The 14,227-nt window shown below is 39.9% G+C and overlaps 1 protein-coding gene across 9 annotated transcripts in view; it reads left to right on the forward strand.

The window, feature by feature from the left end:
* Window positions 1-14,227, forward strand: part of LOC144499846 (inositol polyphosphate-4-phosphatase type I A) — a 175,641-nt gene that overhangs the window by 127,539 nt on the left and 33,875 nt on the right. For all 9 annotated transcript variants that reach the window (XM_078222393.1, XM_078222391.1, XM_078222394.1 and 6 more), the window contains 4 exons: window positions 4,310-4,482; window positions 6,575-6,698; window positions 10,059-10,185; window positions 12,121-12,261. In XM_078222393.1, the coding sequence (XP_078078519.1) occupies window positions 4,310-4,482; window positions 6,575-6,698; window positions 10,059-10,185; window positions 12,121-12,261 (565 nt within the window). The remainder of the gene's footprint in view (window positions 1-4,309; window positions 4,483-6,574; window positions 6,699-10,058; window positions 10,186-12,120; window positions 12,262-14,227) is intronic.

The raw sequence follows: 14,227 nt of genomic DNA on the forward strand, positions 1-14,227 counted from the left end.
GTCATTGCATTTATTTTCACTTCTTTACAAATTTAAAAGCCTAATCGGGCAAAATGAAAAAGGGCTCATTTCTTTTCTTTCAAGCATTAAAGACTGTAGGAGGGAGGAAGTAACTATTCAGTCGCTCCAGAGGAAGTGTCATTGAGAGGCTCAAACTCATGAGTTCTGGACAGAGTAACTAGGGGAAACTGACCCAATAGGTGGAAGGTTGAGATCCAGAGGACACCGATTTAAGGTGGTTGGCAAAAGGAGCAATGGTGGCCTGAGGAAAAAATTATTTACACCGTGAGAGGTTAGGATTGGGAATGGACTGCCTGAGAATATGGTGGAGGCATTTTCATTCCTGGCTTTCGAAAGGAACTGGATAATTAGCTGCAGAGAAGATTTACAGAGCTGCAGGGAAGAGGCAGAACTAGCTGTGTTGCTGTTATAGAATGGTGAATTTGTGGAACTCGCTGCCCCACAGCGCGGTGGAGTCTGAATCATTGAATGGTTTCAAGAAGGAGATAGATATATTTCTGATTTTTTTAAAAAATGGATTAAAGGGATATGGGGAACAGGTAGGGAAGTGGATTTAAGACCAGGCAGAGATCAGCCATAGAAACATAGAAGATAGGAGCAGGACGAGGCCATTTGGCCCTTCGAGCCTGCTCCGCCATTCATTATGATCATGGCTGATCATCCAACTCAATAGCCTAATCATGATTTTTCCCCATAACCTTTGATCCCATTTGCCCGAAATGCTATATCCAGCCGTCTCTTGAATACATTCAATGTTTTGGCATGAGCCATGATCTGATTGAATGATGGAGCAGGCTCGAAGGGCTAAATTGCCTATTTCTGCTCCTAATTCCTATGTTCCTATGGGCTTAAATGGCCACCTCTTGTGCTGTGACTATTCTTTGATTCTAGATACAGTAGTCTACTACTTTTGTCAGTGAACTAGCAACCTAGAAGTCATGCACTGAATTCTACCATGACAGGTTGTGCAATTCCTAGGGAATTGGAGGGAAAGAACAGGATATATAAGACACTGCGGTCCTAAAGGCATAGATATTCATAGAATCCCTATAGTACAGAAGGGGCCATTCAGCCCATTGTGTCTGTACCGACCATATCCCACTTGTTTAAAAAAACAATTCCACTATCCTGCAGTGAGGACAACTGGCCTAGTCTCCCACACTGTGGCTAATTCTTAATAGTCTCAAGGCAACTATGCTGGGCAAGAAATGCTGCCATGTTGCATCACCTACGTTACTGGAACAAGTTTCTCATTTAGAAAAAAGGTTGGAAGATGATGGAAATTGCAACTTTGAAGCAGTTTGTGATGAAGAAGATGTGCATATGCACAATATCACCGTTAACATGATTGAGTCGGAAGAAATGGTAATCTTTCACAGAACATTAAACACTGAAAAGATCTTCATTTCAAAATATGCGTGTCTCTCATTTTGCAATGCACTCTTTCCAATTCTTCCTGTAAATTTGCAATCATGAAAATTGAGAAAAAACAGATTATTTGAGACTGGGTGGCACAGTGATTAGCACTGCTGCCTCACAGCACCAGGAACCCGGGTTCGATTCCTGGCTTGGGTCACTCTGTGTGGAGTTTGCATGTTCTCCCCATGCCTGTGTGGGTTTCCTCCGGGTGCTCCGGTTTCCTCCCACAGTCCAAAGATGTGCGGGTTAGGTTGATTGGCCATGCTAAATTGACCCTAGTGTCAGGGGGTTTAGCAGAGTAATTGTGTTGGGTTATAGGAATAGGGCCCTGGGTGGGATATGGTTGGTACAGACACAATGGGCCGAATGGCCCCTTCTGTACTATAGGGATTCTATGAATATCTATGACTTCAGGACCGCAGTATCTTATATATCCTGTTCTTTCACTTTGTCTTTCATAAAATGTAGAAGTGGAACAGAAGTAGGCCTTTCGGCCTCTCAAACCTGCTGTGTCATTAATAAACATAGAACTGGATATTTTCTGAATGGATAAATGCTCAACAGTGGAGATCCAAAGAGACTTAGGGGTTCGAGGTATATCACAAAATGTCATGAATAACTACAGAAAACAATCAAACAGATTATTGTATAATGCTCGCCTTTGAATCTAGAGGAATACCAGGAGATCAAGTTATGCTTCAGCTTTACAGAGCCCTGGTTAAACTACACCTGGAGTATTATAGGCAGTTCTGGGCACCAGACCTTTGGAAAGCTATATTGGCCAGGAGGGTGTAGTGTAGGTTTATCAGAATGCTATCAGTATTCTTAGTGTTAAATTGCATGGAGAGATTACTCAAACTAAGGTCGCATTCCATAGAATTTAGATGGTTAAGGAGTGCTTTGATCCAAGTTGACAAGTTATTCAGAGGCTTAGATAGAAAGAAATTCTTCCACTGGTAGAAGTGTCTAGAGCCATGGGACATAAAAAGAGTGAAATGGAGAACCTTTTCTTCATGCAAAGGGTTGTCGAAGTTTGGATTGCTCTTCCACAAAAGGCAATTGATGCTTGATCAAATCAACAATTAATTTTAAATCTGAGGTTGATAGCTTTTTGTTAACCAAAGAGACAGGCATGTGGGGGTAAATTGCAAATCAACCATGATCTCATTAAAAAGCGGAACAGGCTCAAGGGGCTACTTGGCTTGTACCTGTTGCTGTATATCTAACTGACTGTCAGAAGGTTCACTTAAGCAGTTCAGCATTTCCTTTCTTCCCCTGTAGTGTAGCTGAAACACATGTCTAAGGATCTTGTAACTGAGCATGACTTATGGCTAAAGTTCAGACTTTCTTTCTGGATTAGTATCCTGAACTAGAGTGCATCTAAGAGGTTACCTTCAGTCTTTTTTTGTGGGAATGACTGACCTTTAGAACAAGAGTCAAATGAAATATGTGGCCTTTCTTAAAGAGTACAGATAGGCATAAAACCAGTGATATGTTGGTGCCTTCATTTGAAACTGAACTGTAGCAGCTAACTTTTAACAATTATTTTATATCACTGTGGCACAAAATATTGGTTGAATTATATCAGAGCTGGTACTACAGAATTAACAGGAAATATATTCATTTTTAAGGCACCTGCAAGTGTTGTTGTTTGAGCATACATATCCTTTAGAAAATGTGATGTGGACCTCTGGTACTTAAAACTCATGCCTGCCAATCATGCTATTCTGATAGTTACTTCATTTTTGTTTAAATTAACTTTGACATTTTCTTTTATGATGTTTATGTTGTCATAATTTACATATTGTTTACTGAAAATTGTTTCCTAACTTGTTCACATTGTTGTCTATTCAGGAGGGACATAGCTTAAATGGAAATAGCATAACTACAATGCAAGGCAATTGAGCTAAGGAGAAAGCAATCTGAGAATGTGGCTAGCTAACTTGTGAAGTACCTTTTAATTTGTCTTTTAGCCTGAGCTGTAGTAATGTAGATTTTCTTTTTAACCGAAACACCAACAGTCCTCTGGGTTTTATATCTGAAATGAAATATTCTATAACATAAAGAATGAAAATGCATGATAGCATTAAATGCCGACTGTAGTTTGCAATAAATCTACTAACCACACTAAAATATTGGAAATAATTTGAGTGAAAAATGCAAGATCTCGCAGGACTTGTGCCACCGTTTACTATTCTACGAGAACACATTTTACACAACACAGGCAAAACTGAAAACCACATCTGATTTGTGATGACTTGCATACAATAAAAATTGTACAGTTAATTTGAAACTTTGTTAACTTTGCCATAGATATGGGTTAAAATTGAGTGCTGGAGGTCAGGCAGCATTTGTAGAAGGAGAAAGAGTTGATGCTTCAGGTTGATGACCTTTCATCAGAACCGGGTGAAGGTTTGAGCAAGTGATATAAGGGAGGGTGGATTTCATGAGCGATTAAATGGCGAAAGAGTTGGTGATGAAGGAATTGTATATGATGTGGAGATGTCGGCGCTGGACTGGGGTGGGCACAGTAAGAAGTCTCGCAACACCAAGTTAAAGTCCAATCGGTTTATTTGGAATCATGAGCTTTCAGAGTGCTGCTCCTTCCTCAGGGAGTGAGGAGGAAGGATTCACCTGAGGAAGGAGCAGTGCTCCGAAAGCTCGTGACTCCAAATAAGCCTGTTGGACTTTAACCTGGTGTTCTGGGATTAGATATGGATGATTTGTTAATTTTTACGTTGGTTTTGCACAGTTCTGTATACTAATAGTGGGGAGTCAACGTGTTGGGCACTGATACTGTTCCTGTGTGATGGTTCTGTGTTTCCTCGGGCCCCAGTATTGAAAGTAATTATTCTTTTGCTGTTGACAGGTGAGTGGAGTGAAGCACTTTATCCTCTGCTGACCACACTCACTGACTGTGTCGCCATGATGAGTGACAAGGCAAAGAAAGCCATGGTCTTTCTACTAATGCAAGATAATGCTCCCACTATAGCAATGGACTTGACTATCCAATACCGCAGAGACGTGGTATTTTGTCAGACTGTAAGTTTGAATGCAGTTGCAGCTCTTGTTATCTTTTGTGGCCAATGTTTCTTTTTCTTCTCACTTTCTGAAATCGCTCCTAGTTTGCACATTGCCTAGCTAAGCTCTCAGGCCTCCTCAAACGCTGTTGTATTGCCAGATGTTGGGAACTGTTCAGGAATGGCCCAGAATCACAGTCTCAGCTCATCACCTCATCAAATTGTTTCCACATGGAGCCCAAAACTCAATCATTGCAGCTGCTTAATGGTACCCTGACAGTTTTTTTTAAAAAAAGCTCCAGAGTGTCTCAAAAGTGATTAGTTTTCAAGCAAAGCTTCAAGTTAATTTCTCTTTCTGATGCTGCAATATTTTCAATAGTGCAAGAGACATCTCCATATGTTGATGCATGACAGTATATCCTGATAAAGGAATTCACAGTGTAGCTGTCGTCTCTGGAGCTGCAAATACATTTTGAGGGTGTACTGAACTATCAGAGGTGTTATCTTTCAAGTGAGATGTTAAAACAAGGTCTCATTCGACATCTCAAGTGGATACAAAATATTCCATGATGCTATTAAAAGAATAGAGGGTGTTTTTCTGGTCTCCTGGCAAGCAGTTATCCCTCAGCCAGCAGAATCATCTAATCATCTATCTTATTACTATCCATGTGACCTTACTCAATACAAATTGAGCTATTGCGTTTCCCCAGAAATAGCAGCTACACTTTAAAAGGACAGCATTGGCTGTGAAGTGCCTCAAGAAGTCCTGAGAATATGGCAGTTACTATGTTTCAGGGCATTCCAAAATACACTCAGTGGGGAAGGTGATGGCCTAGTGGTATTATCGCTAGACTATTAATCCAGAAACTCGGCTAAGGTTCTGGAGACCAGGGTTCGAATCCCGCCACGGCAGATGGTGGAATTTGAATTCAAATTTTTTTTAAAAACTGTAATTAAGAATCTACTGATGACCCTGAAATTGTTGTCGATTGTTGGAAAAACCCATCTGGTTCACTAATGGCCTTTAGAGAAGGAAATCAGCCATCCTTACCTGGTCTGGTCTACATGTGACTCCAGAGCCACAGCTGTTGAGTGTGGTTGACACTCAACTGCCCTCCAAGGGCAACTAGGGATGGACAATAAATGCTGGTCAGCCAGCAACGTGCATATCCCACAGATGAATTTAAAAAATGACTAATCATTACAAATGCATTTCAGCAAATTCAGTGACCAGAGGAGTTATTTTCTTCTTCTCCTTTCAAAGACTCGTATTAAATCCAGTGAAATTATGAAACAGTTTTTTGTATAGATATTTTTATTATTATTTTATTTATTGTATTGTTTTGTAATATTTAACCCTTTACCTGCATTATTGTGGACTAGGCAGAAAACTGATTATGTATTTTCCCTGCAAAATTAGCTCCTCCCATTAGCCCATGATTCTGTCAATCAACTTAATCAAAACTCTACTCTAAAACCCCAAGGGAAACCTAAGTAAATAAAAATGCATTAACTCTGTTTAGACAAACACACCATTAGCTAAATTCAGTCATTATCCTGCATTCTCAGCATTTGAGCTGCCTGTTGCACAGACAAATCCGCACAGTATAAAACGGAGCAGAATTTTAAACACACCCCTTACAAGAAACATGATGATAATACATTTCTTAAAGGCACAGTATCATCACATGGTCAAGAGAGCATTTCTGCAGCTTTCTCTGTAAACATTGTTGGCTGCCAATGGATTGATGACACAAGTCTTCCCACTGGCTTTGGGAACTTTATGTAACATTCTGCAGCATTTCACTATTAGACTTCTGTATGAATGACATCCAGTGTCCATTAAAAGACTTGTACAGTTTGTACAGTTTAATAGGCGAGATGTTTTTTTGTCCCAATGCTGAAAAAACCTCGTGCTTTTTACAGGACATTTTAGTCAGTGCAAGCGATAACTTTGCTGAAGAGCATTTCAAAAAATAATTCTAAGTGCCTTGAGAAAAGAAAATGTTGTACAAAAGGCAAACCCCCCCCCCCCCAAAATTCTGCAAGATAACATATGACGATCATGTTTTAAGTGAATATTGTGTGTTTTATATTTTTTATCTTCAATGTAGCTGACTGCCCTGATCTGTGGTTTCATCATTAAACTAAGAAACTGCCTTCGTGATGATGGATTTTTGCGCCAGCTTTACACCATTGGCTTGTTGGCACAATTTGAAGGTCTTTTAAGCACATATGGTAAGACAGATACAAGTACATTTACATTACTAGATTTTTGTCATAATACCACTACCTTTCATATTTGTTGTAAGACCATAAGAAATAGGAACAGGAGTACGCTGCTCACTCCCTCGAGCCTGCTCTGCCATTCAATAGAATCATGGCTGATCCAACATTCCTCACGTCCACTTTCCTGACCTTTCCCCGTATTCCTTGATTCCCTTACTGATGAAGAATCTATCTCAGCCTTAGATATACACAATGGCTCTGTCCCCACAGCTCTCTGTGGCATGGAGTTCCAAAGACACTCAACCCTCTGAGAGAAGAAATTCCTCTTCATCTCAGCCTCTAAATTCCAATGAGTAGAGTCCCAACCTGTTTAACCTTTCCTCATAAGACAATGCCTCCATACTGGGGATCATCCTAGTCCACCTTCTCTGAATTGCCTCCAATGAAATAATATCCTTCCTTAGATAAGGGGACCAATACCCACTTAACCTCTTTGTAAACTGTTTATCTCTCTGGCAACTTGCCTTTCCACCTATTTTTGTGTCTGCAAATTTGGTCACAGTACATTTGCTTCCTTCCTCCAAGTCATTAATGTGCATTGTAAACAGTTGTGGTCCCAGCACTGATCCCTGTGGAACCCCACTGGTTATAGGTCACCAGTCTGAAAAATAACCCCATATCCCCACTTGCTGTTTCCTGCTCATTAGCCAATTCTCTATCCATGCTAGTACATTACCTCCAACACCAGGGGCTCTTATGACTTGACCTTTTGTGAAGTACCTCGTCGATTGCCTTCTGGAAGTTCAAATACGACATGTACTTCTTCCCCTCTATTGACTCTGGTTGAAACTTCCTCAAAAAACTAATAAACTGGTCAGACACAATTTCCCTTCATGAAGCCATGCTAACTCTGCTTGATTAGATTATAATTTTCTAAATGTTTTTACATCACAATTAATTCTGACATTTCCAACAATAGATGTTAGACAAATCGGCCTATAGTTACCCACTTTGTGCCTCCCTCCCTTTTTGAATAAGGGTTTCACGTTGGCAGTTTTCCAATCATCCGGTACTTCTCCAGAATCCAAGGATTTTTGGAAAATTACAAACAATGCATCCAATGTTGCCGTAGCTACTTATTTTAGGATCCTAGGATGCAAGCCATCAGGGGCAGGGGACTTATCTGCCTTTAGCCCTATTAGTTTGTCTAATACTTCTTCTCTCGTGATGGTGATAATGCTTAAATTCCTTCCCCGTATTCTTTAGTATTAATGGGATATTCAAAGCATCTTCCACCATGAAGACTGATGCAAAATATCTGTTTAACTCCTCTGCCGTTTTATTGTTCCCCATAACTATCTCCCCAGATTCATTATCTAAGGGACCTGTTTTCACTTTTCTCACTCTCTTCCTTTCACTCTCTCTTCCTTTTCATATATTTAATAAAACAAGAAGTTATATAAATACTTGAGGCCTTTTAACCTATGGTAGTAGCTTATTTCTGTTACTTACATGTAGGATCATAAACCAAATACTAGCCGAAAGTTGCTTACCTTATTTTGATAGCCATGGGGACTTGTGTTTGGGGATGAAAGTCCCTTGCGAGTCTCACCTAGGTTCGAGCCATACTTTGGATGAACAGGAATGAGCAAGTCCATACTAAGTGAGGTATGTAAACAACAATTGTTATTTGACAATTATTAAACAATCATATAATGATTCTTCAAAAAAAAAGTAAGATCATTTATCAAAAAGAAAGGAAAATAAATCTATGTAAGAATGGAACAAAGACAACTTTACATACATATTAAACATGCTATATTACAGACATGCTGTATTACTATCTCCAACACCAAATTGGTCTGTTCATGACCAAAATGGTCAAATTTCCCCATGTTTCATAAATCACCAAGTCTCTGAATAACTTTACATAGGTGGGCTCTTTGGTCAATCACTCGGTTCATGGCCCTTTCTCCCAAACTTTTGAGTGGTTGACTTTTCCATTCTGGCTGCATCAGTGAATCTTGGAAGCAGTGTCCCTCTTAGCCAAATTTCTGGCACCATTGTAGCCTTCTGAGGCTTTACAGAGATGTTCTCAAACAGGAATCTGGCAAACATGAGTCCTTATCAATTCTCTCAGCCACAGCAAGACTTTGTAGACTTTGCCATATTCAAGTTGTTTACGCAACTTCTGATGGTGTCTCCCATCTGCCATCAATCTGGTTGTATGTCCATCCATCTCCTAATTCCGCAATATCGTTGACTACCCCACATGTAAGGCTATCCATTGTCTTGATTTATAGTTCAAGAGTTAAATGCACTTCTGTTAAACAAAAGACAACTTTTATTTTGGCATTCTAGCTTGAAAAAGGAGAAAAAAGATGTAGACCAAATACCAGCTGTGAATGACCATTATGCAAAACAAGGTCTTGGGGAAAACGCATGTACAGTTAATATCACTGATTAACATAAAACAAGTGACCCACCATCTTTCCACAACTTGTATAACCCAGTCTCTGGCATTGTCCTTGCATCTTTCTCCTGATCTTAATAGCACCTGTAATAATTATTGTTTACAGTAAAGTCCCAACATTACACAGCCATGAAACTCGAACAACCAAGTCATGAACGATGGACATGCTTTTCAGTAGGAGTCAATTAAATAGGTTCCAGCATTGGTTTCTGCAATTACTCTGCAAATTGTGGTGCAGTATCTCTATACAACAGACAGAAGGAGCCTCTGAGCAATTTTAAAACCAAACAATCCACATTTAAGAAAAGAAATTGGACATTTCCAGGTTAATCACTCTGTTCAGGCTGCACTTCAGCGGCAACCGTTCCAGGTACTACTACTCACCCTTGTCGAGAGAACTAATGTCCATGACTAAGACTAATGGAAGGAATCTGTTTCCAGAGACTTCAACACTGTCTCCTCATTAACATGTGTTGAGGTCGCCTGATGTGAAATATGTATCTACTCATACCAAGTGTTCACACACTCTGGCGCTGTTGCTGTCCTCCATCAAGTGTACTGTCAATTTTGTCTCACTGTTTGCCACCTTAGCAAAAAGCTTGAGCACTGCCCCATTGCCCACAAACTGGGCACTAGTTTTGTTTTCATAGTATTGATCTTTCCCTATGTACAAACAATTTGCGAGTTTACTTTGCATTAGAAGGCATACTTGCAAGGTGAACAGACAGTAAATGGAGCTTTAAAATTGCATCTGGCTATTTTTATTTAAACCTATGTTTTGTTCAATGACAGTATTAAAAATGTTCCTTTGCCCCTACGGATATCTTTCCTTGGTGAGTAAAAGGTTAATGAAAATAATTTGGATCCCACAACTAATAAGTATGTACTTTGTATAGGGGAGGAACTTGCTATGCTTGAAGATATGAGTACAGGAATTATGGATTTAAGAAATGTGACTTTTAAAGTAATCCAGGCAACATCTACTTCATCAGTTGACATGCTGCCAGTCATTACTGGAAACCGGTAAGTAGCGCTGGGTTTCTGTTAAAAATATTTGTACATAGACATGTTTACCAGTGATAGGTGAAAACTAAAAACATATCTCTATGTTCTTGAAGAATGTATGTTTGAAGAATCCCATTGTAAATAAGATGCGCACAAAAAAAGAGCTCAACTGTTTAAAAGATCATCAAGCCACATGTATTTCACCTATAATCCCCACCTGTCAATGCAACCTTGAGGGAACCTGCATGTAGTGATTATGCTGACATACTGCTTGAATTGCATTTTCAATTTTTGTGCATTTTTTTTACTGTTTGTACTTGGTGTAAGTTGACTGTACTGATCAATTTTATGTCAAGAAAACTAACAATTAATTGGCAAGAAAACTAGCATTCATGCCAGCCATTACAGTTAATATTTCCTTGAAGAATTAAAGTAGTTCATGTTCTGCCCCAAAATTATTGGCTGGAATTCATGCCAGCGGGGTCCTCTGGTCCTGCTGATGTGCAGTGCACCTGTGCCATGGGTTTCCCGGCAGGGTGTGTGGAAAATCCCACTCATTGGAAATTAAACTTTCTCAGTAGAATCCAGTTATTTAATCAGTTGCTCAAATGAATACTATAATGGCTCACTGCAGGCAATTTCCCTTGTCTGTTGCTGCTTGACACAGAGCGATTTTAAACAGCTACCCAGACTCTTTCATATCAGCACTTTTATATTGCTACTTTTTACTGCATTCATCTGGATCCTCACCTGCAGTTTTGGTTGTACGGTCCAGGTGCTCGGGGTGCTAGATGGTGTAGAACTGCTGCGAGCTGGCATCAGTGTACGTTGAAAGCAATGCAAGATGGTAATGAGGTGAAAATGGAGATTCTGACATGAAATTGGTCAGTACAGCCAACTTATCCTCAATGCAACCAATACAAAAATGCACAAAAATTAAAATGCAATGTGAGCAATATGTCAGCAAAAGAATTCCAGAGTTAAGGCCTTGACAGCTGAAGACATCCCCACCTGTAGTGGGGCAGAGGAAATTGAGGATGCACAAGAGGCCAGAATTGGAGTGGTGAAGCGTTCTTGGAGGATTGTAGGTGGTTATGTAAAAGGGAAGCGTGCGACCATGGAAAGATTTGAGCACATAGATGAGATTTTACAAATCTGGGTTTTGGTGAACCATTCAAAGTCAGTGAACAAGACTTTGCAAGTTGGGATATGAGCAACAAGAGTTTTGGTTGAGTTCAAGTTTCTGGAGGGTGGAAGAGAGGAGGTCAACCGGGAGCACTTTGTGGAGTGGCCGGACCTGGAGATATCGTAAGTATGGACGAAGGTTTCAGCAGGGCTGTGACGGTCGTATTGCAGAGTTAGAAATAATGGTGGAGGAAAGATGATCTTAGAAGCTTAGTTCAGAGCCAAAAGAGATGCCATGGTCACAAATAGTCTAGGTCATCTTAAGACAGTGGCCAGGGTGAGGGGAGTGAAATTGTTGGCTAGGATTCAGACTTTGTGGAGGAGGCATTTCTCCCAAAGTATTCACCAACATTTAATATTGTTTCCAAACAATTTTTGCATATATATATATGTATGATAAAAATGTGTACAAACTGCTGTTGAAGGTAGAAGCTTAATGTTATGTCACATTACTCCATCCACTATTTTAACACTGATAGTTGTTTCGTAGTGCAGAACTTAAATATTCTAAAAAAAGAGACAATATTTGTCTAAGCTTTTTGTCTTGCATTCATCAGGGCATTTGCAAGATTACAATGCACGGGAAGTTAACAAATTATTGATTTCCTTTGCATTGTATTCTTGTGCGTGCCCAACAATTTTAACACTAACATGGATACTGAAATACATGGATTGATCTATTGCCTGTAATTATTTCTATGCTATGTCCGTAAGTTTACAATGGTTTATTTTGCTTGCAAAACCACTAACCTACATTCCACTTCACAGAGATGGGTTTAATGTACGAATCCCACTGCCAGGTGCAATGTTTGATGCCTTACCTAGAGAAATACAGAGTGGAATGTTACTTCGAGTGCAGCCAGTGTTATTTAATGTGGGGATCAATGAGCAGCAAACACTGGCTGAAAAGTAAGTAATACCATCAAACAAGCCAAACAACTTTACACACTGATCACAGATCCTTAAGATTAGAGGTAATATAGCAGATGTATGGGAATGCCACTACCTGGAAGTTCCCCTCCAAACCCCATACCGTCCTGATTTGGAAATATATTGCCTTCCCTGTCATTGGTTCAAGAAGGCAGTTTGCCATCACCTTCTGAAGGACACTTGGGGATGGACAAAAAGTGCTGGTCTAGCCAGTGACTCCCACATACCATGAATGATTTTAAAATACTCCCCAAATCCTGGAACTCTAAATTCAAAGCAGAAAATGCTAGATATATTTAGCAGGCTATCAGTACTTTGAAACTTTGCATGTGCATCCTTTTATCAGCTGACTTCAAGGGTCAAAGCATTCATCTATCTTTAAGCTTTCCAGATGTTGATAGACTTGCTGGGCATCTTCAGTATTTTCCATTTCATTTTGAGGCATTTTCTTTTAAAACATCAGCTCTAGATATCATTGAATATCAGAAAGTCCTTTATTCTATCAAATATATACTTCATCTGAATGAATCAATCCTGAAAAATGGAAGTGCCTGGGATATTGTATAAAACACTGGTGAGACCACAACTGGAGTATTGTGTGCAGTTCTGGCCACCACATTACAGGAAGGAGGTAACTGCTCTGGAGAGAGCACAGAGGAGAATATTTACAAGAATGTTGCCAGGGCGAGGGAAGTGTAGCTATGAGGAGAGATTGGTTAGGTTGGGGTTATTTTCCTTGGAACAAAGAAGTCTGAGGGGTGACTTGATTGAAGTGTACAGAATTACGAGGGGAAGAGATAGAGTGGGCAGAATAAAATTGTTTTGTTGGAGAATTCTAGGACTGGGGGACATGGATTCAAGCGGCAGAAGGTGTAGAGGGGACACGAGGAAGAACTTTTTAGTGGGTGACTGGAATTCACTGCCTGAGTTGGTGGTGCAGATACAGACCCTAAACTCTTTTAAAAACGTACTTGGATCTGCACTTTAAGTACTATAAGCTACAGGGCCATGCACAGGTGTAGGAAGATGGGATTAGAAAGAGCACGTGAGTCACTAATAAGGGAACTAATAAATGCGTTTTAAAACTAGTCCTTAGGCTAGCATGGACAAGATAGGCCAAATGGCTGCCTTCTGTGCTGTAACTTTTCTATGGGAGTTAAGTTCTGAAGCAAAGGTTTTAAAAAATGCCTTGAGTCTCGGACCGTTAACAACATATAAAATACTTTCTGGGAGAGGCGATGGCCTATTGGTATTATCACTAGACTATTAACCCAGAAACTCAGCTAATGTTCTGGGACCTGGGTTTAAATCCCGCCATGGCGGATGGTGACATCTGAATTCAATAAAAATTATCTGAAGTTAAGAATCTACAGATGACCATGAAACCATCAATGATTGTCAGAAAAACCCACCAGGTTCACTAATGTCCTTTAGGGAAGGAAATTTACCGTCTTTACCTGGTCTGGCCTACATGTGATTCCAGAGCCACAGCAATGTGGTTGACTCTCAACTGCCCTCCAGAGGCAACTAGGGATAGGCAATAAATGCTGGCCGCCCAGCGACGCCCATGTCCCACGAATGAATAAAAATCACATTGTGATTTTAGCTTGATTTAATCTTAGTGTAATTACTTATTTTGTCACATTGCATGTTTTACTACACCTTAATTTAGCAAAATTAGTTTGGGATTGAGATAAATTGGTTTAATGTTGCTTGAACTCTCCACTGACAAATGAAGTGTGGCTTCGCTGTACATCCAAATTGATTAAGTAAAGGGGAATGAACATGTAAGGGAGAGGTCTCTCATTGAGGAGTGCTGCAATCACTTAAATCAATTGTGCCTACAGCACAAACAATTCCAGACTTGCCTGTGATGGACAAATGCAAAGTCAGCAACATTGTATTGTGTACACAACATTACTCTAAAATTCTAGGCCCACCATTC

The sequence above is a fragment of the Mustelus asterias genome, chromosome 10 (assembly GCF_964213995.1).
Source record: "Mustelus asterias chromosome 10, sMusAst1.hap1.1, whole genome shotgun sequence".
Lineage (NCBI taxonomy): Eukaryota > Metazoa > Chordata > Chondrichthyes > Carcharhiniformes > Triakidae > Mustelus > Mustelus asterias.